The sequence below is a fragment of the Camelina sativa genome, chromosome 8 (genome assembly GCF_030686135.1).
Source record: "Camelina sativa cultivar CO46 ecotype springtype chromosome 8, ASM3068613v1".
In the NCBI taxonomy this organism is placed as follows: domain Eukaryota; kingdom Viridiplantae; phylum Streptophyta; class Magnoliopsida; order Brassicales; family Brassicaceae; genus Camelina; species Camelina sativa.
Genome location: NC_141887.1, coordinates 9,704,432 through 9,730,624, shown reverse-complemented (window position 1 = coordinate 9,730,624; position 26,193 = coordinate 9,704,432). Strand labels below are relative to the sequence as shown.

At 34.8% G+C, this 26,193-nt stretch overlaps 2 protein-coding genes, 1 long non-coding RNA gene and 1 other non-coding gene across 15 annotated transcripts in view; 3 read left to right on the top strand and 1 right to left on the bottom strand.

Moving 5' to 3' along the window:
- The window catches only part of LOC104706902 (uncharacterized), a 38,552-nt gene extending 12,492 nt beyond the window's left edge, over positions 1–26,060 (bottom strand). The window contains exons 1-6 of one of the 12 annotated variants that reach the window (XR_015563298.1): positions 25,562–26,060; positions 25,369–25,415; positions 25,156–25,287; positions 25,032–25,086; positions 24,773–24,834; positions 24,401–24,600 (exon numbers count right to left, since the gene is read on the bottom strand). This is a non-coding gene — a long non-coding RNA (uncharacterized LOC104706902). Of the gene's footprint in view, positions 1–24,383; positions 24,601–24,772; positions 24,835–25,031; positions 25,087–25,155; positions 25,288–25,368; positions 25,416–25,561 lie in introns of those variants that run through there. The other 11 variants (XR_754506.3, XR_754507.3, XR_015563304.1 and 8 more) reach the window with 11 other exon arrangements.
- LOC147939857 (small nucleolar RNA R71) lies at positions 3,185–3,291 on the top strand. Its single transcript, XR_015564815.1, has one exon. It is a non-coding gene; the product is annotated as a small nucleolar RNA R71 (small nucleolar RNA).
- On the top strand, positions 7,417–8,209 carry LOC147939856 (uncharacterized). The gene has a single exon (XM_087460435.1). The coding sequence runs from the start codon at positions 7,497–7,499 to the stop codon at positions 8,016–8,018; it is 522 nt and encodes a 173-aa protein (XP_087316561.1). The 5' UTR covers positions 7,417–7,496; the 3' UTR covers positions 8,019–8,209.
- LOC104706903 (GATA transcription factor 12) lies at positions 16,465–18,057 on the top strand. Its single transcript, XM_010423141.3, has 2 exons — positions 16,465–16,874; positions 17,009–18,057. The coding sequence occupies exons 1-2, from the start codon at positions 16,644–16,646 to the stop codon at positions 17,777–17,779; spliced, it is 1,002 nt and encodes a 333-aa protein (XP_010421443.1). The 5' UTR covers positions 16,465–16,643; the 3' UTR covers positions 17,780–18,057.
- Positions 26,061–26,193: the final 133 nt, after the last annotated feature.

Below are 26,193 nucleotides of genomic sequence, written 5' to 3'. Positions count from 1 at the left end.
CAAAAATAGGCCTCACACACACAAGAATAAACATGGCTTGAAAGAAGATTTGGTTGAGGGGTAGGGGAACTGATTCTAATGATTCAATCAACTACTTGGATCAACAAGAGTGATAAAAAGGAAGAAGATGATCCAAATATGTATATGGTATCCATGAGTTTAAAGCAATGCACACGTTGATAATTGAAAGTCAATATTAGGTTCTTATAAATAGGAAATAGTTTCAAATCTCAACATGCTTCAATTTAGACCAAATGCAATGTAGGGATTCAAGGCTTGGTTCAATCTTATTCTTCTAACCACTCAACTAGCATCAAAGTACTATAAACTTGGGCATTGATCCTAGTCTAGTGAATAAACAAGCTAACAAGGGAATATTCATCATAGATCCCTAATGCAAATACTATACAATCCTACATGAAACATGCTAAACAAGATCCTAATGTGCAGTGCAAACTACATGAACACTCTTTTTTTTTTTTTAATAAAGATTTTTTCAAAAATTTTCAAATTTTTAGGGTTTTTCTATGTCTTAGATGATATGCAAATACTAACATGTTGATGCTAAAAATTTGAAATAAGAATCACAAAACACAATGTCAAATGCTATCTCAAACCCTCCCCCAAACTTAAATCACACAGTCCCTGTGTGAAAGAAATTTGATTGAGGATTCAAGATGAAAAACATAAAACAAAACACAATGTCAAATGCAATGATATCTACAAGTGAAGGTGATAGTGGTACCTTAGGGATTGTGGAAGTAGTTGTCCACATCCATCTGCATGCTGTCATAGGAGTAGTTGGGGTCTTGTTGGTGACTTGGAGGTGGAGATTGGGGCAGCTCGACGATAGGAATCGACCGGGACTCGGTCGAGTACGTGCTCGAGTGGGGGGGGTCGAGCTGGACCACGAGTCTTCTTTTCCTCTTCTATCTGGTCTCCCTTGCTTCCCTGATCATGAAAATACCAAAACAAAAATCAAAATACCAAAAACCTTAAACAATATGTACATGGATACCTTAGGGACTTCCTCCCTAGTGAGCTTGTTTAAAGTCACTAAGCTTGACTTTGGTGTCCTTTTTAGACTTGGTTTAGATACCAAGGAGGTGATGAAATCCTCCCTGGAACCTCTTGATCACTGTGAAGTTGATCCTTGATCACCTCACCCTTAACACACAATTCATGTTTCTTCTTGATTTTGAGCCTTGGTCTTGCCTTCCTTAAGGACCTCTTGTTCAGCTTAACTTGAAGATCCTCAACCATACTAGTCAACTCTTGAACTGACCTCTTAAGCTTTTCCACAGAATCATCTTGAAAGGAGAGCTTAGCCTTTGGAGTTGCTTCACCACTTGAACCTTCTTGACCTCCTTTGTCATTGATAGTAAAAGGTTGATCATCAATGGTAGGAAGGTTGGTTGGGTTATAGATGTTAAACTTCATGGCTATATCTTCAGCAATGTTCAAGGTCACAAGACCCTCTTTGACATCAATAACTGCTCCAACAGTGGCTAGGAATGGCCTTCCAAGAATGATTGGATCTTCAGGTTCCTTGTCCATCTCCAACACCACAAAATCAGTGTGAACCCTTGCCTTCCCTATCTTGACTGGGACATTCTCCAACCTTCCAACTATCTCCTTGTTTGACCCATCAGCTAGACATATATGAAGGTTGGTGGACTTGAAATCAGTTCTCCCAAGCTTTTGTGCTATGGAGTATGGCATCACACTTGTTGAAGCTCCCAAATCACAAAGGCATTGGTTGTAGTGGAGATAGCTAAGTGTGCAAGGCAGATAGAATGGTCCTGGATCCTTAAGCTTGATTGGAATGATAACTCCTCCAAGGTCCTCAAGATCCTTCTCATCTTGAGCTTCAGCCTTCTTCTTTGACAAATCAAGCAAAAAATCTTTGTAGAGAGGATATGGATCATACTGTTCCAAGGCAGGTCCTCTCTCTTCTTCTTGGTAAGCAATGGTGATCTCTTGTATGGCCAACACTTCCTCAACCACAGCTTTCTCAATCACAACCACTTCCTTCAAAGCCTTCTCTTCCTCTTGTTGCTTAGCCATCATCTCCTTTCTCTCAATGATTTCCCTAAGCTCCTTAATCTTTTGTGCCTTGAAACGTCCTGGGAATGGAAGAGGTGGCTTGTAAGCAGGAGGAATGTACTTAGCAGGCTTGACAGCTTCTGAGTCTGCAACTCGATCGACCACTCGAGCATGCACTCGGTTGAGTGGCTGTTCGAGTACCTGGTCGAGTGCAATAACAGACTCCAGTTGCTTTGCACAAACGTCACTTGGGGCTTCAGTAACTAATGAATTCCCCCAAACTTGGACTTCATTGTCCTCAGTGACCTCCTCATCAGAGAGATGAATGGCTTTTGCAGTGAACTCCCTTGGATTTTGAACAGCTTTTCCAGGGAGTTGGTTGGGTTTAGGAGCTGAAGTAGAGGCAATGTTGCTCTCCATATACTTCATTCTAGAGTTGAGACCTTCAAACTTCATGTTCAGATCATTGTACTATGATGTGAGCCTTTGATTCAACTCAGCAAACTGCTTGGCCTCCTCAATCTTGCCTTGTATTTGCCCAATCAACAACTGTTGCATCATTGCTCTTAAGTCTTGTTCCTGGCCTTGGTTAGTCTGAAACCCTGGTGGGGGACACAATTGGGGCTGGAACACTTGGTGTTGTTGCTTGGGGATGTAGTTTTGTTGCTGTTGTTGAGGCTGCTGAGGTGGATAGACTTGGTCTTGAGGGTTGGCCACATTGGTGCTCCTATAAGAGAGATTTTTGTTTTTGAAACCTCCTTGGTTGTAGCCTTTGAATCCTCCCTGGTTTTGCATGTAGCACAACTCAGCAAATTCAGGCTCCCCCTCTTGAACTGGAGCTTCTTCTTCACCAATGAAGTGAATAGACTTGGACTGGCTGAGGAGTATCTTGTCAAGTTTCTCATTGACCATCTTCAAATCCTTCTTATACTTGTCCTCTTGATCAGTTGAGGAGCTCCTTATGGTCCTATCATAATCCTCATTATAGTTGCCATCAGATTGAGCAAGGTTCTCAACTAACTCCCATCCTTCTTCCACATTCTTGTTGAGGAAGTTGCCATTAGAGGCTGTATCAAGAAGCATTCTTATCTTGGGAAGCACTCCTCTATACAAGGTGCTTAGAAGTGACTCATTGCTGAAGCCATGGTGAGGACACTGAGTCTGGAATCCTTTAAACCTCTCCCAAGCTTCACAAAAGCTCTCATTATTCCTTTGAGCAAACCCAGAAATTTCATTCCTCAACCTAGCAGTCCTGGCATTGGAGAAGAACTTGGCCAGAAAAGCTTTCTTGCATGCATCCCATGTGGTGATAGCTCCAGTAGGAAGAGTCTTCTCCCAAAGGTGAGCTTTGTCTCCAAGAGAAAATGGGAAGAGCCTTAATTTGAATCCATCTTCACTCACTCCATTGATCTTAGTGAGCCCACATATTCTGTCAAACTCATCAAGGTGATCTAGTGGATCCTCCATTGGCAACCCATGAAACCTGTTGGCTTGTATCATTGAGATCAATCCACTCTTGATCTCAAAGTTATTGTTTGCTACTGAAGGTGGCACAATTCCAGCCCTTTGGTTGTGGGTATTGGGTGCATCTCCCGCACCAATGTGTCTTGGTCTTTGTTCATGGATAGCTTGTTGTTCCATGATGTCTTGACCTTGTTGTTGTTGAACTACTCTTCCTTGCTTATGTCTCAAACCCTTTTGTAGCCTGTGGATGTTGTCAATAGGCTGTTGAAGACTGTCTTTGCCTTTTGACCTTGTGTGCATCAACAAACTCTACTACAGACTCGAACAGGTACACGGTCGAGCGCAGGCTCGAGTGGGTGGTTGAGTCGACTGGGAAGTAATGGCTATTTGGATCCGGCTTCTGGCTCGATCAAGTGCTCGATCACAGCTCGGTCGAGTGGTGGTCGAGTAGGTGGTCGAGTGGTACCTGAAACACAAAACAGCCAAGCAAAGGAAGATTCGAGTTCAGTAACTTCACAAGTGTTTAAACGAACTTAATCTTAGACTAATAATGATCATAAATGTCACAAAACACACTCAAATGGGCAACGTCGCCTAATTGAAACTGACTTTCTTTGTGGTGTGGTGAAAGAAAGATGTATGGAATGATGATGTATGGAATGAATATAAGTCAGGGTGTTTCAATTCCCCTTATGCAGTTGTAGTATAAGAGGTGTCAATCCTATCTGAGTGATTGTGAACAATTAAGATGTGCATATGAGTCTAAGTCAAGCCAATTGTAAAGATTGTTTGTCACTAACAATCCTAAAATGAGATATGAAATGCAGAAAGTAAAAACAACTAGAACAAGATACTAAATGCAAACAGAACAGACAAATTAAAGCTATAATGAAACTAGAACAGAGATAGACACTATGCTAATGAACTAATGCAAGACAAGTAATGAACAGGAAACTACGTGAATGCAATGGAAATGAAACAGGAATGAAACAAGACAATCACAAATCAAAAACACAAGTTCTGGGGATGAACTCGAGCAGCACTCGACCGAGTGTAGGTCGAGTACGTGGTCGAGCTAGACTTAAACGTGAAAACAGAGCAACACAAGAAAAACAGAGCAATGCAGAAACTAATCAAACAACAAGCAAGCAATGATATTTAGACTAAGATTTCAATAAACAAAGAAGGCCTTGAGGAGGGATTCATGGGCTGAGCTAATCATTGTGGTTATCTAACTTGGTCAACAAATCTCAAGCAAACATTGAGATGATCTCTAGACATACTATTCTAAGACATGTTTAATCCACTCTCATGGCAAGAAACAATCAAACCTATGCATTTCTAGACTTGTTCTCACAAAGAAAAGAATCTACACAAGCAGGCATTAAGCAATACATCTCAAACCAAACAAGACTTCTAATCTCTTAGCAAGCCTAATGGTAAGCTCTAGATCTAGCCTTATCTATGCTCCTTAGACAATGGTGTGATGCTAAGATGCTTGAAATCAAACCCTACCTTCTCAGATATAGGATCAGCATTAAGATCATCTAGCCTAGAAGAGATCTACAACAATCAACCTTGACCAAATCAAACAAACCACAAGATCAACCCAGCCTAACCCATCCTCAAGGTCCTAAACAAACTACTCACAAGAACACATAGTGAAATATGTCAAAAACCCAGAAAATAATGAAACTTGCATCATTAGAAAGATGAAACAGAGATCTACAATATTGATGAAGGAATAAAACTCGAAATCTTAATACTTTGAAAGTTATGAAACAAACAAAATATAAGAATCTAGTCTTTCTCTCTCAAACAAGTACAAAATCTAAAAATAAAAGAAAGTGCAAAAGGAATAAAATCTAAAAAAGGTAAAAACTAGGTTTTAGACTCTCTAAAAAGCTGGACTCTTTGGTGGCTGCAGGTACAAGGGCTTTACATAGGAGATGAGGTGGAAGCCCTAAAAATACAAAAAGTCAAAGCAGTCAACGGCGCGGTCAACTCGACCAGTGCTCGGTCGAGTGGCTGGTCGAGCTGGCTTCTCTCGTGCATTCTCCACTCGGTCGAGTCCTTCTCAGCACACGGTCGAGTGGTGGTTGAGTGGTGCGGTCGAGTTGGACTCCGGACCTTGATTCTACAGCCTTAACTCTCTTGTTTTCTCCTTAGGATTGCTTCACTTCTCCTCAGCATTGCTTCCATGCTCCTTAAGCTCCAAAATCACCTGTTTATGCATGAAAAGATGCAAATGCAATGCAACTATACTCTAATGCATGATTAGTCCTAAAGCTACATAATAATGGCCTAAATGGATAGCAAAAGATGCAAAAGTTGTGAATAAACTAAGGGAAAACAAGGTAAAATATATGAACATCAGTCATCCAAGGGGGAGTGTTGTAAATCACTTAGGATGGATCTCCATAACCGGTCCATACACATGTCCAAGTTCATTAGGCCCATTGGCCCTCTTCTCTTATTCTAAGTCGGTTTAGGAATCTCATTGTACTTAGGGCTTTATCCTTTTACTATATAATGTAATTATTCGATTGAATCATTAATAAGAATACAAGAGAATACTATCTTCGAGTTTCTTTACTTTGGAATTGCGGATTAAAAATCTTTGAACATGATGCGTGATCCGCCTAGCATAGCGGGTTTGAACTATAGAACCAACACTAAAACTAATAGTTTATTTTATATATTATAGATTTGTAGTCATAGTTTGGAAAATTAACTTATAAATTATTTAGTATATGAACTACAAAATATTACACATACTACAACACATTTTTAATATTCCAACAAAAAAAATTGTATACACATAAAAATATACACTAACATACCATATAGGCATGTACCTTTGTTTAATTATAGAAAACAAAACTAAGTGTTTTAAAATTTTATATTCTATCTAATAACAAATTTAATATAATTAGGTTATAAACTAGATAAAATGTAAGAAGAAGAAAAAATATTCTAAACAAAATTATAAATTAATTAGATAAAATTTAATTAATTGGGAATTCGAAAACTAAATAAATAAAAAATTATTATTTAAAATACATTAATTTATAATTTAGTCCCGCGGTGTACCGCGGGTGAAAACCTAGTATAACTATATAGTTGCTTCTTCTATTTTTCCTAGTACAATGATAGTTTCATTGCCATTGCAAATCCTTAGCAGATTAAAATTTGTTACAACTACCATTGCAAATTAAAATTTGTTACAATATTTCATATGTAGCTATATAAATATATTTAATTTTTCTTGTAGGTACAATCTAGATTTGGAGTGTTTTATTTTTTCATATTTGTTCGTCTTTTAATTGTTGTCAGTTTCATCTTTAACATTTGAACTGATTTTATAATTTGGATTTGTAATAAATATGTATTGATTATGAGTTTTTCCAACTTTCAATTGTTTTGAAAAAATAAAATATGAAGAAAAAAAATCAGACGTACTCTGTATAACTCTAATTAAACCGACTAAAATATGAAAATATGCGAATTCTGCATATTTTGGACTAAGTTTATCACTCATTTTGAAGAACAAAGAAAAGTGATGCATTACCTAACTATTGATTTATTTCATTTAAATTTGGTCACCAATTAAATTGATAGTTTTATACATGAAAATGCAAAATAAAAATAAATGGGTTACCAAATATCTCAATAAACGTCATCTTTCCCACTAACAAAAGAGGAAACCTTTAATTGGCTTTACCGTGTTGTTCAAGATATACATGTGAAGTTGATCCTTTTTTAGGTCATTTAATTAAAGCTAAATTGTTCATGCTTTTATTGGTAGGACAAAAAGCAAAAGTAAATATAGAAACAGAACCCTCCAGACTATTCTCTTAAGTCTTAACACTATAAATACACATCATAACAACATACTAATCAAACTTATATACAAGTGACTGCTACACACATATACAACAAACACAAGAAAAAAAAACCAAAAAAAAAACCCAACATATCCTATAATGGACCGTCTTCAACGCACCATCTCGGATATTTCACACCATATATCCATAGACGACACTCTAACAAAAGAACCATCTCCATCCGCGACCGCAACAACTTTGTTGTCTTTATCAGCAATAGCCGAAGTGGAAGATGCAAAGTGCGAATGTTGTGGCATGTCTGAAGAGTGCACGCCGGAGTACATACACCGTGTGCGCTCAAAATTCACAGGGAAGCTGATTTGCGGGCTGTGTGAAAAAGCGGTGGAGGAGGAGATGGCGAAGTTGATCAATAGTGAAGTGGTGGTGGAGAAGCGGCGAGAGGAGGCAGTGAAGGCACACATGACCGCATGTTCCCGGTTCAATAGGCTAGGCCGGAGTTATCCAGTGTTGTACCAAGCAGAAGCGGTCAAGGAAATGCTGAAGAAGAGGTCTAAGAAGATAGTTGGAGCCACCAAGCCAGAGAAAGGTGGCCTCGCTAGGAGCTCGAGCTGCATGCCGGCTTTGGCTAAGGAGCTTAAAGATCGTGCCTTAGTTAATTAGTTTATTTGTATATATACTCACGTTACGCGTTTGTTACTATATATACGTTCATACACAGAAGTAAAGTTATATTCACAGAGGGAGATGTATGTGTATTATATATTGAGTTATATAAGTGTACGTAGTTAACATTAAAACTGATGGAAGTTTTACGTGTGTAAATATATATATTTTCCGTTTTATCAAACAAACGTCCTGCGTCCTTGTATCTATTATGTATTTGTGGAATTATGTAAAGGATACGAATCTAGAACAATAATATATATATATATATATATATATATGTGAATGATAACATATATAATTGCTTATAGAATCCTTCAAGCACTATAGCTTAATTGATAACATAGGTCAATGAAACTTATCTTGTTCTTAGCTTCAAAACTAGTTCGCATATTAGTAGACTAGTAGTCCAGTGTTGCAATTATCTCCAGTATATTTTATAGCTGGATGATCTAGAATACCATTAAATTTGAGATATGAAAAACGTTTTACTAGGGGTTAACAGAGGCTTGCCTGAAAAGAAAAATAATAGCTATTGTTGAATCCGCCATCAAATATAACAGAGATATCAAACTGTTCATTCGATAAGATAATGTCTCAAACTAAATTTTACCAAGCTTAATAAAGCATTAAAGCCCATAGGTGGGTTTTCAGCCGTGTCTAAGTACCACTCACCAGCGTCGTAGACGTTTTCGTGTCAGAAGACGGTACGGTATTGTTAAATATCTCATATAGCTAACTAAGGAATTGGCCCAACTAATTTTTTTATAAAATCTGTGACAATATCACTCATAAACGAATTTATGGGTAGACTCTACAATATACCTAAAGGTTTAATTTTAGATTTTAGTGGACTTAGTTAAAAATCTAGTATTGGATAGGTTCTTATATATACTAGGTTTTGAACTCACGTTACGTGTGTGTTTATTTGATATATTTTGATAAAAATTATATATGATTGATTACGATAATAAAATATTATCTCATAAAAAAATAAAATTAGTATTAAAGAAAAAAAAATAAATTTCAGATACACATTAAAATATAAAAATCAGTTGTGTTATAAAATCAAATCTGATAAAAAATCATAAATTTAACTTGACGTCCAGGCGAGGCAAATCAAACTGATAACCTCACATATTCTAAACCATTTTCTTTGACCACCAGAAAAACGAAACAATTTTATAATCATGAATTTAACTCTTTTCATATTTAATTGATCGCTACCACCTATGTTTTCGTGTTTTTTATTCAATGTTTTCTTATTCTTCATATTCTTTCTTGTCATTTTCATTGTCAAATTTTGTGTTAATTGTCATCGTAACTTTTACCGTTTGGTTCTTCGTTATACTCTTTTTCTTTTTCTTCCTCGTCAACTTCTTCACATTCTTCCACTGAAAAACCTTTTTTTAGACTACCACACAACTTGTTAACCCATCAAACTCCAAGAACAAAATCATTTCTTTTCTCTTAAAATTTGTGAAATTCATGATTACCAGCATAGTCAACACATGCACCCAATTATTGACAATTTTATCCATATACTTAATTTGGTTTTAGATCCACGCGTTTAGAAACTTCTCAAACCAAAATCCTTACTTGGTTTATAATATTTTAAAAACATAATAAAATCTACTAATAATTATTTATTTAATATGAATCATATGATATATAGAAATATGAGTACACTATAAGAACATATTAATTATATATAAATAATATCAATTAAATTATATCATCAAATAATATCAACCATATCATATTATCAAATAATTGTAACCGTATATAACAGTTACCGCTTGAACCATAACCGTTTAACCGTTTGTTAAACGGTTCTGGTTAAGGTTACAAAAATTTCTAACCATAACCGATGGTTAATAAACCTTAACCGTGACAACCGTAACCCTGGTCATGCCTATGTATAGCTAATAAAACATGTGTGTTTGTCGTCCATCTTTCTTCTTTAAACCTCAAAATTTGACTCAAACATCAAATTAAGGTCTTGCGATGTCAATCCTTCTTCCTTAGACCCAAAAATAAAAAATTAATGAAAGAATATCAACTCATCTCTAAAATCATACACAAAAATATGTTTTACAGCTCATAAGAAATAAAAAGCACAAATATAGATAAATAGGATAATTTATGTTTTGCATCAATATTTATAATATTTTAAACTTTTAAAAGGTTTCGAAATATAAAATTTGAACCTTTTAAAAATTTTCAATATTTATAATATTTAAAACTTATAATATTTAAAAACTTCTTAAAAGCTAAGAACTTTTAAAAGTTTCAATATTTATAATATTTAAACTTTTAAAATTTTAATATATTATAATATTTTTTTGAAACTGTTTAAAGTTTTAATTTGATCAAATAAAAAACCTGATCAAACCAAATAAAACTTTTAAACTTGGACGCCTGATAAATCAAGTTTTCCTGTTCATTCGTTGTTGGAAGCATATTAATCTTATTTATACTTGTTCTTAACCATTGTCTAAAAAAATTCTAGCCGATGTGGGATATTGTGCTTAGTTCTTTGATTTCTATAAATTTAAAATTTTCCTTTTTCTAAAAAATTATGGAAATTTAAAAAATGTTAATGAATGACATGTCAAATCATGATAGGTTGTTTAAAATAATTCTTAATATAGAAAATTCTGGAAATTTAAAAAAATGTTAATTAGTGACATGTCTAATCACAATTGGAGGTTTTAAATCCTATGTAGACGACCTTAGGAGCTTATAGCTCCTACTTTTTATTAGTATAGATTAAAATTCCACTAGAAAGTTTATCAAGAGATCAAATTAATCCATATGGTTAAACCATATATAGGTTCTTATATATATTACGATTCAATTTCAAAATATGGTTCTTTTTTTTTTTATATATTTTGGAATTGACTTAGAAGTTACAACATTTTTGGGTTTTGTCTTTGTCACTCTCTCGTCTCTCTCGTCTAAACCTAATAACAGCGGCCGCTCAATTTTTTTCTCAGATCTGAGACTGGAGTGCGGTGGCTCCTTTAGCACCGGCTTTGGGCTCCCTGTTTTTCTTCTTTCTTTGGTTTCCTTAGTTTCTTTCTAAGTTGTGAGAAGTTTTTAGCCTTCGATCGGGGTTGCTATCTAGTTTAATCAGTTGGTGCTTTTGGTTGTCTTGCAGAAGCGGTCAAGCTTTTCAGAGTTGCTTGGTTCGTGGCTTTAGCGAGGAAGATGGTGCCGGATCTGAGATCGACGGAATCATGCCATTGTTTTCTTGCCTGTTCACAAACTAGATCTGTTTCTAGCTCTTGTGCTTCAGTATGTTTTGTTGTCGTGTTTTTGGCTTGTGTGTGTTCTGTAGGCAGATATCTCATCGTCTTTGTTCTCTCGGCCACCATTGCATCTGGTTTTATCTAATAGTTGCCCTTTTAGTTGTCTCCTTGCTAAGTAGAAGTTTTTTTGTGTGAAGCTGTTACTTGGTTCTCTGCTTCAAATCCTTCTGCTCTTAGGTGGAAGTTGCTGGTGATGGTAACCTCTGTAGATGATTGTCGGTTCTTGAACTCGACTCATCGAAGTGATTTGTTTCGCTCCTTGTCTCAGCATTTCTGAATCTGGAGGATGTCGGATTGCTTTTCATGGCTTCTATCTAGGCGCTCTTTGACGCAGTAATCGTCTCGCCGCATCTGGAAGTGTAATGAGGTTCTGAATTGAGCCTTTGCTTATCAGGTTATGAAGTCTGGTTGAGAGATCATCTCTCATTGTGATAGGAGGAGGCAGTTGTTGATTGATGTGGTGGCCGTGGGCAGCATTAATACAACTCATTCGCAGAAACTTCAGAAGATAAGTTCGATTTGTTTGTTTAGACATAGTGTTTATCTTCGGTATTATTGTTAGTTTGCCTCTGTTCTTAGTGTTGGGTTCGTACTCTTTCGTTTGTGGCTATAACATCTCTGTCGTGTAATTCCAGTTGTTTCCGGGGACTTTTCGTTTGTTCGTCGGCTTAGCCTCTCTTTTTTGGGCTTTAGACTCCGGGGATATATTTGTTTTCCGCCGGTTTAAGATGTATTTCACAATGTATCCTTTCAAGTATTATCAATAATATCAGATGACAAGTTACAACATTTTCCTTGGCTGCTTAAACCTACTGAGCGAATTGAAAGCAAATCCAACGTCACGTTGTTTCTACACGCTACAAACGGCACGTGGTTCGCTAGAGCATAAAGCTTTGGGGGCTTTGCTTACTTTCAAAGAAGCATCTTTACCTAAGCCATGAGTAGACTCGTTTCACGTCCACTAGCTAGCCTGAATTTAAGTATTGCACCACGTGTCTTTCCCTTTTGGCACGTGAGGAGCACTCTTAGGCATTTTTTCTTGGCCACTCTTACGCATTTCTCAGGGTCCGTTATCATTATTCACTAGAGAGATATAGGAAGATAACATAAACTAATTATTATTCTACTATTATATAGTAAGAAATAAAAGAATCGAGTGTGATGTAATTTTCAAACGCAACATGAGTCTCGTTCAAGCGATCACTGAATAGCTAAGATGAAATAACTATGGAAGAAAAAAGAACTTTTTTATAATAAGTTAGTTGAACAGCTATAAAGGAAGCAAAACCTTATCCATTATTTCGAAGGACGTTCGGGGTTGGCGTAAGATCAAAAACTATGTCCCACGGAACTAAGGTCTTCTCGAGACACGTGTATGAGATAAGCAGACAATCATGTGAAGCTACTGAATCTTTTGGTGAATCACTACTTCTCTCAAAAGAAATAAATGGTGAATCAATCTATGAATTGTAATAATATGGAAAGGATGAACTAGTGGAATAGAGACATTGATAGTATCGAGGAGACAATTTGATATCTATTCTTCTTCTTCGTTTTACTTCTTACAATATAAATTTACAATGAGATCATAGTTTACTTTGAGGTGAAATAATTCAACAACAAGCAAAAGAAAAACGTAAAACAAACACACTCTTATATAAGCTATGATACCAATAACAATAAGGCAATAACCAAAAACCCTCTAAAGCCAATCCAACTTTTTGTTTTGCCGACTCAGCCTCCACGTCATTAGCTCTTCACTGATCATTCGTATTAATATGCTCTCCTTCTATGCAAAGCTTGTCCTCAAGTCGAAATGTGGGAAACTGGCATGAGATATCTTTTACAATCGTCCAATGTCGTAGTTTCTCTTCCCGCTCAAACTATTATCATCCAACACGTATTACTCTTATCCATCCATGCTCACTGCACCAATTATTGAGTTTTAAAACATCAAATTCTTATATTGATATTCGTAAAACCAATTTAAAACTAAGAACGCAAATTGAGATCTAGACAAGGACACCTTTTAAAATGGACAAGTATTGTTGAGTTCTTTCATTAGTAATTAGTTGAGTATTTTAAAAAAAAAAAAATAGACCAATACTACTCGAAAGATATTTTCATTAAAGTCTCTTATGTGCTACAATTAGAACCGAAAATTCGATCGAAACCCGATCCGAAAACCCCGACCCAAATCCGTATCCGAAATTTTAAAATACCCAAACGGGTTCTAGTAATTAAACCCTTTATTTGGGTTAGTTTAGTAATCATCCTTAAATTAATTTGTTAATGTGATCAGTACTAGATGCGATCAAGAAGTTCCTTCAAACTTAACTAAGTTAAAATATTGTCTTCTTTTTCTTATTTATGTTGTGATCGAGTTAGTAAACTTATAGTATATGACTAGGACTTATGAACGGTCTAGTAACATAAAGAAGAGGGTGTTTTAGGACCTGCCATACTATTTCTGATTGCGTGATGAGCTGGGAATTAATTGTCGTGCCTAAAAGTGCGATCAAACAAGGAATAAAGAGATTTAACATGGGATTAGGAAGAAGGGTTAACGTGTCTATAAGATAACAATATAGTTAAAAAATGTTTAACTCTTAATATATTATTTATTATACAAGTCTCGAGAAATATTGTTCGATGTGGTAGATAATCGAATCGGCCAATAGAAATATAGAATGTCTTGACTCTTGATATTAATATAAGTCGTTTTCGATTTTGTTGTTCTTGTTGTATAGTACAGTAATTAGCTATTTTGGTCGCCCATTTAGGTTATTATTAATTTTATACTTCAAGTTTTCTTGAAATCTTAGTTTGGGATTATAATAACTCATAACTTTTGAAGTAACGTGATATATAACCTACTACGGTCCCTAGCTAATCATATTTTCATTTTAATTTCTCGACTTACTAATAGAGTTCACGACAAACTGCTAAAAGATAAAATTACTTAAGAGCAACGTATTTATTAAAAAAAAATTCATAACTAAAATACGGAATTAAAAGTATATAAATATAATATATATATATATATATACAATTTGAATAGCCTAAAACTCTAAAACTGTTGAAAAAGCAATAAAGTTAATTATAATCTATATATATTATAGATTTATAGTCATAGTTTGGAAAATTAACTTATAAATTATTTAATATATAAACTACAATATAATACATATACTACAACATATTTTTAATATTCAAAAAAAAAAATTGTATATACTAACATACCATATAACGGGTCGAATACGGATAACGGGTATTAATAATTACAACTAACATGAACAATCACATACTACATCAGCCATTTCATGTAAATATAAATATATTTATTTTATGCTTCAATTAACATATATTATATATATTCTTTATATTCGCCTTCGCATCTGCCACAAATGTACATGATTTGATCGACTATTAGATTCTAATCCGTGGTACATCACAAGACAATTTTTTATATAATAGAATTTTAACTTCTATTTGTTTGTTATATTTAGTTAAGTAGTATTTGGATTGTTCATTATTAGTATAGATAATAAAATACATAATAAGTAATTTATAAGATATTATCTGATTAAGATACAATTTTGCTAATGATTTAATTATTTTACACTATTTAGTTAAATTACCTTGATTTAATATTTTTAAATATTCTAATATTTTTAGTGTTGGCCAAATAATTAAATGAAGATTTTACCCCTACTTTAATATCGAGTTAATAATATTTTAAATTTATATTTAATGTTAATTCAAACTCGTCAAGTCTATAACTCGTCCCGCCATATAACTACATTATATAGTTTTTTTAACTATTTTATAAGCAATTAATGTAAAATTTTAATTGATAAAAAAAAAATAGCAATGAAGTGGAGATATATTCTAAGGATAATACATGATTCAAAATATCAGTTTAGGAATATGATGTTAAATGTAAAGATTGTATAAGTATAAACAAAAATTGATTTAAGAAAATAGAAATTTTAAGAATCAAATCGGTTTAACGATTTTATAGACGTATTAATTGAGTATTCGATTTTAAATTTTCATATTTTAATTATTATTTTGTGCAATTTTCCAGGGATTAACTTAGTAAAATAATTTTATTGCCGACAAAAAAATATATATAATTTAAAAGATAGAATACAAAATGTACTTCAAAATTTTGATATAGATATTAGTTTAGGTATTAGTGTATTACCAAAACCGGTGAATATATAATCGATCCGGTTTAGGAATACATTTATAATGTGGATTGGTTTCAACTTCCCCTTAGAGCACTATTATTGGTCATAATTGTTTTGGATGTCTCAAAGTTTTTTTTTTATATAGATATATATTATTTTTATAACTTAATTTAATTTAGTATTCAGCACCAATAAGAATACACCAGCTGGCCATTTTTTCTCTCATCTGTGTCTGTGCACAGACACTCCATCTCAAAATTAAAGCTTCTCTCTCCTTCTTTTAATTTTATATTATTATTATTTTTTGACACTCATCCCCATAGTATGTGAGATGGGAATGCTCTAATGGTGTCGACGCTTATCGAGTGTGTTGGTTGATGATAATCAATGGAGTGATGATCATCCATCACATGCACGTGAGTGGTACAATCTGTAATTTCGAAGCAACGTTATGACCCTTTTGGTAAAGTTGTCCCCACCACTATACCATAATTGCACATGTTTGATTCATTAATCCTTTAGATGTAGTCAAAAATATTTCCCACCGTTCTCTTTTGTCAACTAAACAAAATTCTTAATTTCTCCACTATAATCTACCTTCTCGTAAATAAAAATGAGAGACATTAGTGTTGTGTTAGAGCGGTATAAAACATATACAAATTTTTCAGAAATGGTGGAAATAATATTTTCATTATTAAAAAAAACGTGCCTATACATGTGCTTGCACAAGTATGTAAACAAACTAAATGTTAATTATAATATGACTAATAATTAAAATTTACAAAGGGAAAAAATAACTAAAATAGGTATACTAGTAAGTTGTCAAGAAAAATAATTCCCATAAAATCTCCTTTGTCTTCGTCAAACCTTCCGAATTAGACCTCTTGTCCCCTTCAAGCGCAATAAAAATGCAAATAAAATTTTAAAAAAAAAAAACAAAAGTTTTATCTTTTTCTATAGAAACCATAACTTTCTCTAACTTTACTCCTTTTTAAACTCACATTTTCCCCTCACTTCACTCTCTCCTCTCTCTCTCTCCAAAGATCTCCTCCGACGAGAGATTACCGGAAAAAAATAAAAACAACTCTTTTAGTATAATCCACGAAACTCTTATGGAAGATGAGGCCCATGAGTTTTTCCACGCAGCTGATCATTTTGCCGTCGATGACCTCTTAGTTGATTTCTCTAACGATGATGACGAAGAAAACGATGTTGTTGCTGACTCCACCACCACAACCACCACCGCCTTCACCGACAGCTCTAACATCTCCGCCATCGATCTCCCTAATTTCAGTGGTGATGTTCAAGACGGCACTAGCTTCTCCGGTGACCTTTGTGTACCGGTACGTTAATATTAAATAATAATATATGGTAATTCTTGAATTCTAGTCAAGAAAATTAAAACGATATGTTATGTTTTGTAATAATTGACTTTTGTAGAAGAAATATTAAATGATTGGTGTTTGGTTTTGTTTAGTGTGATGATTTGGCTGATGAGTTGGCGTGGCTTTCGAACATCGTGGACGAGTCGTTCTCGCCTGAAGATGTACAGAAGCTCCAGCTAATATCCGGTTTTAACACCCGACCCGGCCCGAAATCCGAATCCGGAAGCTCGGAGAATCCGAATAGCACCAGTCCCATTTTCACTACCGACGTTTCTGTGCCGGCCAAAGCTAGGAGCAAACGCTCACGCGCCGCAGCGTGTAATTGGGCCTCACGTGGGCTTCTCATGGAAACTGTTTACGACAACCCTTTCACCGGAGAAACCATTCTCTCTAGCCACAACTTGTCTCCACCGACCTCGCCCCCACCACAGATGACTCACCTTGCGAAAAAGCAAACCACCGACGGAGGATATCGCCGGAAGAAAGATGTTTCTTCGCCAGAGTCAGGTGGCGCAGAGGAGAGACGGTGTCTCCATTGCGCCACGGATAAGACCCCGCAATGGCGGACAGGCCCAATGGGCCCGAAGACGTTGTGCAACGCTTGCGGGGTAAGGTACAAGTCGGGGCGTCTGGTTCCCGAGTACCGTCCGGCCGCGAGTCCGACGTTTGTGCTTACAAAACATTCCAACTCTCATCGGAAAGTTATGGAGCTCCGGCGACAGAAGGAGATGAGTAAGGCCCACCACGAGTTTATACATCACCATCACGGTACGGACAGTGCCATGATTTTCGACGTTTCATCGGAAGGTGGTGATTACTTGATCCACCATAAGGTTGGCCCAGACTTCAGACAGCTTATTTGATTTTTGATCCCTTTTTATTTTTCCAATAATTTAATTAGGGGTAATCTTCTTAGAAATCAAATTTTGCTAATCTTAATTTTGTTGATGACAATTTACTTCTTTTTTTCTTCCCTTTAATTTTGTGTTGTTTTTGGGATTTGCTAGAAAACTTTGGTTGCATTTCCTTATTACATGATGATTTTTTTTTTTTTAGTTTTTTCCCCTTTTGTTAAATCTACTTGTTTAGTTTATGTTAGATCTACAAAATGTTTATTAATATATTCACAAGCAAAAACAAATATCACTTTGTAAGAAATAATTAACTGGTTTATTTTCAATTATAAACTGTAATATCATAACTAATATATACAAACGAGAGGTGCATAAAAATTTCATAATGATGAAATATGGGTGGGGGAGTGTCTCAGTGTTGGTAATGTGTCACCTCAATGATCAAGGTCCCTCTACTCTTTTGTAGCATAGTTCATTCAAAATTTCTCCTTTGCAACTATTGTAATTGTCACTAAATTGACAATCATCTGATTTTTTTTTTTTAATCAATAACAAAGCCAAGAGATTGAATGGTATTTTGTAAGCTATTTTGTTAGTTTCTTCTATTAGATGATTTAGATAGTACTAATGTTTATCTGATGCATTTCTTTGAATATATGCATGGTTATATTCCCTAACAATACAAGAGGACAAGAGGAAAAAAATTTCGAGTAAATTAATTGATAAATAAACATCTCGGGATATAGTAATTTATTTTTCTGCTCTCACGATCCGATGCAGCACTGATCCATAGTAATTTGTATATCCTTTTATATATGTTAAACTAGTTTTTTGTTTTAGTTTACTAGTAATTCTGATTCATAAGCTTAGAGATTCTTATTAGGTTTTAAGAAATAATTGTACGTATACTCAAATAATTAATTACTATTATTTAAAACAAACAAAAACTACAGAGATCGATTTCATTTGTTTTCTCGCAAATAGATATGTCGCAAGTGTCGAGATTTCTGTTTATATTCTCATAGACACTGCCAAACAATAACATGAAACTAGTATTGTAACCAAGTGTTGTTTGGACTGTATTTAAAAAAAGAGTCAGTTAAGGCTTAGTTTGCGGTGGTCACATGCCTCTCATGCACAAGCACATAGAAAGAGAGAGTCGTTTTCATCATGAACGCTCTCATGTATCTTAAGCACATGTATCCGACAACAACAAAAGTAACACATACTTGTGACGCTCTATATTCATACAATCGTTTCTAAACTTATTTATTTTTTCTTCCTATTTATAATTACATGTTATAAGTTTACGTGGAAATCTGTGGCCAGATTAAAATCACATTGTACCGTGTAAGTTTTGATATACTGTATCAGTATGCGAATTTAAGGGGCCGTTTGTTTCTTCATGCATCCAACCTCAATATTAATATTTTAACATTTAAATGAAGCATTCATATGCTGTTTTCTCTTTCAAACAAAATTTTAAATCAGAAAATCGCATCGTGATACAAAGTTATTGATTTAGCCTATCAATAGACTTCTGTATACTTGATGATTCAGAAAGAGTGTAAAAAAATTCTTGATGAAATTTCTTGTATCTAATTGAATAAAGGTACATGGTTTAACTATCAAGTAGTATATTTTAAATAAAATATTCGTCAAATTTAGTTTACAAGGATATAAGCGTTAATTAAACTTACTTTTTTTTTATTTTAATAAATGAAATCATTTCCAATAGAATCATAAAACTAAAAATAATACTTTTATAAAATCTACTATATTAAAAGTTAAAATATTTATATATACTGTATAACAATATAAGATTCTAAATCGCCACTATATCGTCTACCAACTAATTTGAAGGAGATCAAAACTAACGTAGAAATGCCAAAAAATGGGTTTCCATGCGCATTAGCGCATATATAAAAAAATGGCACATTAAATCGTGAAGAGATAGATCATTCGTGTCTCCTGACAATTAAACGACATTCTAATTATCCACAAGTCGCATCTATCGTGATCATTGTTTTAATTAGCTGAACTAACAAAGTAGCTATGTATAATGATTCTATGATCCTCCAAATCATGTGATCGAATGGGGGAAACCGAAGCAAACCGGGGAGAGATGTTAATCTAAGGAGGTTTTGGTTTCCTACAGTAGATAGCAAATAAAGGAAAATATTTGGATTGATTATTATTAGAAAAACATCAGAATAGTTCATATATTTTACTATCACCTATAAATTAGTTTGAATATTTTTTTGACAATAAATATATTAAATAAGTTATTTTTTGACATTTTTGCCGGTTAAAAAATCAACATATTTAAGATAACTAATTTTTGTATTTTTGAGTTAACAAATAACAACAGATTACCGAATAAAGGATGCAAAGAACCAGAAGCAGCAACACCGAAGTGGTCAAAACTCAAAAGGGACGACAACAAAAAAATTGTTCGTTCCTTCATTGATTGTGCTGGTTTGTAGTGGGCTTGTCCATTTTAATTTGGGCTTCCACCAAAACTAAAGCGGTTGGAAATTTATTATTGATTGCAAATTATGAAAACAATTACATATCATTCTACCACGAACAATTCCTTCCGACTCTATTAGATTCACTACAAATACTCTTGCTCTCATGCTCTATGCTCTTGATGATCACTTTCCTTCTCTATTCTCACCTTCATGTGTATGTAGAATCACTGCGAACGGCGATTATTACGCATCACTGGAGATCGTCTGTAAATTTGCCTCCATTAATCTACACAATTAATAAATCGCATTGTCTGGGGCTCGAACCCCAGATCTTCTAGTGTAGAAGCATTAATGAACCCTAGGCCAACCACTGGGTCAAGGTGGCTTCCACCTTTTCAATTTAATTAGCAAACCTTTTTCAAGAAACCAAAAAAACCTTGACATGATCAAACAAGTCTCCAAGTGTTGAAGCTGGGGAAACCGTGAACCAAAACTTTATAGTCACCCTGGGCGAGTGGGCGTTCGGTAAAAACTGAAGAAACCGAACCGGACAACACGAAAATTTTGGTTATCAGAACAAACCGAAGAAAGTAAGTTGAATCGTTCGACACAATTAATTTGGGTAATCGGATTTCGGTTTGGTTCATCGGTTTATTAGAATCTGCAGGCATATATAAGCCTAACCCTAAACCACTAACCTTAATTTTGTTTCTCTCTTCTTCGCCTCTGCCTCCTGCGATTCTGAAAGAGAAAAGCTTCACAAGTTCATTATTCTCTGAGCTAATCAGTAATCATCATCACATCTCTTTCTGTTTTATCAATTCATCTCTTTTACATCCTTTTTCATCCTCTCAATGTATTTCACGGTTAAGAAAGAAGACACTTATCAGAGATTCAACCTGTAAAATTCCTTAAGGGTAAGCTCTTCTTCTTAGAATTTAATTGATTCTACGTTTGATTTTTTGCTCTGTAACCTCTTCATATGTCTTGATAACTTCTTATCCGATTTGGAGAACTTTAGGGTTTGAGTTTCAACTACATGACCACTAACCGGTAGCTAGGTACCTAGGTACCTAGAGTTCGACACAACTCCTCATCTCTTTGTGGGAATCGTAAAGCCATTGGAATGAACATACAAAAGCTTTTACATTTTTCACCATTTTTATAAATCCTGATAATTCCATCAGTTACACTAGTTCCTCAATTTCTTATAATTAGATGGTGTCAAAGATGTTTTATCATTCTAAAATTCCAATTCCTAAATAATGGTTATACCTATTACGAAAGAGACGATGAGAAAGTTTGTTACGGGTTTGAAATTATCTTTCTCATTCAATGAATCTAAAATGTATATGTACAAGAGGATATATACACATATCAATTAGACCGTATACTAAACTATACAATTCAATCTCCGGTTAAGTTAATTTAGTAACTAAACCACACTAAATCAAGTCTCTATCTCCAATAGGCCCCCTCAAGATGTGCACAAAAATATATTTTGAAGGCTCATCTTGGACTTCAGATGCTCAAATTGACAAGGAAACAACGGTTTAGTGAGAATATCCGCTACTTGATCCTCTGTATTGACATGTAACAGCTTCAGAAGACCATTATCCAAGCGTTCCCGAACTGTATGGCAATCTATCTCAATATGTTTAGCCCTTTCGTGAAACACTGGATTTGTAGCTATATAGACTGCTGCATTACTATCAGAGAATAGGATAGGTACTGAAACAGAGTAAACTCGGAGATCTCGAAGCAAAATACTTAACCAAGCTAGCTCACAAGAAGCGAAGGCTAGAGCTCAATATTATGCTTCTGCTGATGAACGAGACACAGTATGTTGTTTCTTTGATCGCCAAGAAATCAAAGAATCACCAAGAAACATAGAGAAAATTGTGGTTGATCTTCGACTATCCTGACAACCTCCATAATCTGAATCCGCAAACCCTTTAAGAGTAAGATCATCATTTGCCGAATAGGAAAGACCTTGACCAACGGTTCCCTTTATGTACTGCAGAACCTGAGTGACTGCAGCAAGATGAGAAGTGCGTGGTGCAGAAGAGTATTGACATAGTTTGTTCACTGCAAAAGTAATGTCTGGCCTTGTAATTAATGGTCAGATACATTAATTTCCCCACAATTCTTCTGTACTGTTCCTTATCAACAAGCAACTCACCTCCCTCTTATACAACTTCAGATTGGGAATCATCGGGACAGAAACAGGCTTACAACCTAACATTCTCGTAGAAGACAACAGCTCCAAAGCATATTTACGTTGGCAAATAGATATTCCTGTTGAATTCCGAGCAATCTCAAGTCCCAAAAAATACTTCAATTGCCCCAAAACTCTGAGTTTAAACTGTTTCTGCAGTGCATGTGTAAGCTTGGTTGCCTCAATATCAGAAGTACTTGCGATGACAATGTCATCTACATATACCAATACTGCAACAAACTCATTCCCACAAGGTTTAACAAACAATGTATGATCACCAGCACCTTTCAGAAAACCCAAAGTTATCAAGGATGCAGAAAATCGCTTATACCACTGTCTTGATGCTTGTTTTAGACCATAGATAGATCTTTTGAGAAAAGCATTCTTTGGTAAGATAATTCCTTTTCGTTCTGCATATCCTTCTAGTATCTTCATATAAATCTCTTCCTCCAACTCACCATTAAGAAAAGCATTCGATACATCAAGTTGTGTTAGAGTCCATTTCTTTGATGCAAACACTTTGAGTAACAGCTTGATAGTGGCCATTTTTGCAACAGGAGAAAAGGTTTCTGTATAATCTAACCCTTCCTTCTGAGTATATCCTTTAGCTACCAAACTAGCTTTATATCTCTCAAGACTTCCATCTGCCAAAAATTTCAAGGTGACAACCCATTTACACGCTACAGCCTTTTTTCCTGGAGGTAGTGTAGTAACATCCCAAGTGTTTGTCAATTCCATTGCACCAATCTCTGTATCAACTGCTTCACACCATTCTTTTGATTCCCGTGCCTCAAAATAATTAGAAGGAATAGGAATATTTGTGATATTATTGATGTATAAGAGATGAGAAGGTGAGATTTTGGAATATGAAAGAGAAGAAGAAATGGGATATTGAATGTCTGAATCAACATAATAGCAATGATAGTCTTGAAGATGAGCAGGTGTTTTCTTGGCTCTTTTAGATCTTGGCTCTTTTAGAAGAAATTTGTGGTGAGAGAGCAGAAATTTGTGATGGAAGAGGATGAAAAGAACCAGTATTACCTGGAGGCACAGGATCAATCGGTGTAAAGAACTCCAAAGACTCATCATACCTTGGATCTGTAGCCATTGGAAAAATCTCTTCATGAAAAATAACATTCCTGGATATGAAAATGTTATTACTCTCCAAATCCATAAGTTTGTAACCTTTATAACCTGCAGGATATCCCAAAAACAAGCAAGCTTTAGACCTTGGCTGAAATTTTGTTCTTTGTTTTGGTGAAGTTGAACCATAACACAAACAACCAAATGTCCTTAGCTGATCATAAGTAGGACTCTTGCCAGTGAGAATTTCATAAGGTGTTTTATTTGAGAGAAGCTGAGATGGAGTCCTGTTTATGAGAAACACCGCTGTCAACACTGAATCCCCCCAAAAATTAAGAGAAAGTTTCGACTAGAACATGAGTGCACGAGCAACATTCAATATATGTTGGTGCTTCCTTTCAACTACGGAATTCTGCTCCGGTGTCCCTGGACAAGAATGAAACGACGGAATGCCCTTTTCTTGAAAAAAACTTTGTATAACTTGTTTCAGGTGCATTGTCTGATCTCACTGCTTTTCACTACAAGAAATATGCATATTCTTAGCACACGAAAAACGCTATTATATCGTTTTGATAGCGATTTCGCAAATGCTGTCTTTACCGGTACTATCTTAAAGGGAGCATATACAATAGCGCTTTTTTTGTATGCTATTAATTGTCTTTCTATAATAGCGCTATTTTATTGCTATATTAAAATTATTAGTAACGTTTTTTATTTGCAATATTATAATTAATAATAACTAAATATTTGTACTATAGTTTTGTCAATAGTAGCTATATATTTTTACTATAATATATTTTCTGTATTATATATTTTCTATATTTTTATATAAATTAAATTTGATCAAAAAAATACATATTTAAATATATTTATTATTTCATAAAAATACATTAGAAACATATGTTTTACAAAAAAAAAAAAAAAAAAAAAAAACTAATCCAAACCAAATCTTATATACAAAAACATCAACTACTCTTGTCTCAGACAAAAAAACTCCTCTTCTCTCTAATCTCTTCAGCTCTCTCTTTTGGGTTCTTGCTCACTCACTGCTGGTTCTGCATAAAAGTAAACAGTTTGAAGAGTTAAAGATGGTTAATAACTGTATCAAGAGATAACTCACCTTAACTGAATAAAGTTTACAATCATACAAGTTTCTGATTTCTAGAAACTAATTGAGACAAAACCATATACGAAAAAGACCAATTTGTAGAAACAAGACTCACTAACCTCAATATCTGCAACTTAAAGTAAGCGGCACTATCCCAAAAACAGTAGCTTCCAGATTCACCCTACAAAGCAGCACATTCCCAAAAACAGTAAAAGGAATCAGAGAGAAGTAAAAACTATAAATCAGATTGTTTACTGCAACAATCAATTTTCAATATTATATAGAACACAACATATCATAGTCAAATACTCAAATAAATACAGAAAAACAGTTAAAAAAAAAAAAAAAAAAAAAATACATTCAAATCTCCATCCTCACCTTCTTACATGCCTTGATACACTTACAGCTCATAGGTTCCTCCTGCTCGATTTCCCTATCAAAATCAAACACTCATAACTCTACAATATGAACAGAAGAATAACACAAGCAAGAACTCACTCACCATTGCTGCTAAACCAACGTCGAATCCAACAATGCCCTGAACACATTCAAAGCTTATATGAATGACTTGATTTCTCTGTCCTTCTCTTGATTTCTATTGCAATCATTGGGCTCGAAGCTCAATCTCTACCTGCTGTAGTTCTCCTTTTTATAATTTTATACTCTCCAATAAGCAAGACAATTAAGAGGACTTGCAAAAACAGAAGTAACTAACCTAGTATATGGTTCTCTCATAAGTCTGGCTCACAACACTGCTAAGATCTTATAAAAATCATCAGAAAATTAATTCTTAGACATGTTTAAATTCAGATCGCCAAAAAACAAATATGAAAACAAAACTACAAAGGAATCAGAAAGTAAGAAGCAAGTAGACTGAAGCTACAGAGATTAGAGAACAGGGATCGTACCTGCAATATATAGTGACACCAGATCTGGTAGAAGCAGAAGAAGAACTCCAAAAGTCTTCACATCGCCGGTTTTGCCTGCGACTATGACGGCGGACGAGGACGTCTGGGTTCACCTTATCATCATCTTCTTCTTCCTCTTCTTGCTCCAGAAGAAGTCTCAGCCTCATCGTTCTCGCTTATAGATGTCGCCGGTAGATCTCCTAAAGGGTTGCGCTTGTTTCGTCATCAGGAATTTCAGAGTGCGAATTCAGATTCTGTGAGAGATAGAGAAGGAGGAAGTTGTAGGGTTTGTGTGAGGGCAAATCCAATCGGCTCATCTAGGGTTGAAGAAAAGAGAATGGAGAAGAGGAGGATTTGTTTTTTCTTTAATCGTTTGGTAAATAAAACTAGAAGTGTTATGAATATAGAGTTTAGGGATAAAACTTTTGGTATTCTTATTGATCAAAGTCAGAGGTTTACATGTTTATATATAGTACAATACAAGGCCAAAGTTAAGACCGATATAAGACTAGGGCATTGTCGTATATAGGCTGTAAGGCCAAGGACATAAGGACAGTATATGGGTCGGTCCGTACGAAGTCCACTAAGCGTTTTACAACACTCCCCCTTGGACGAGACGACCGTGCCTATGT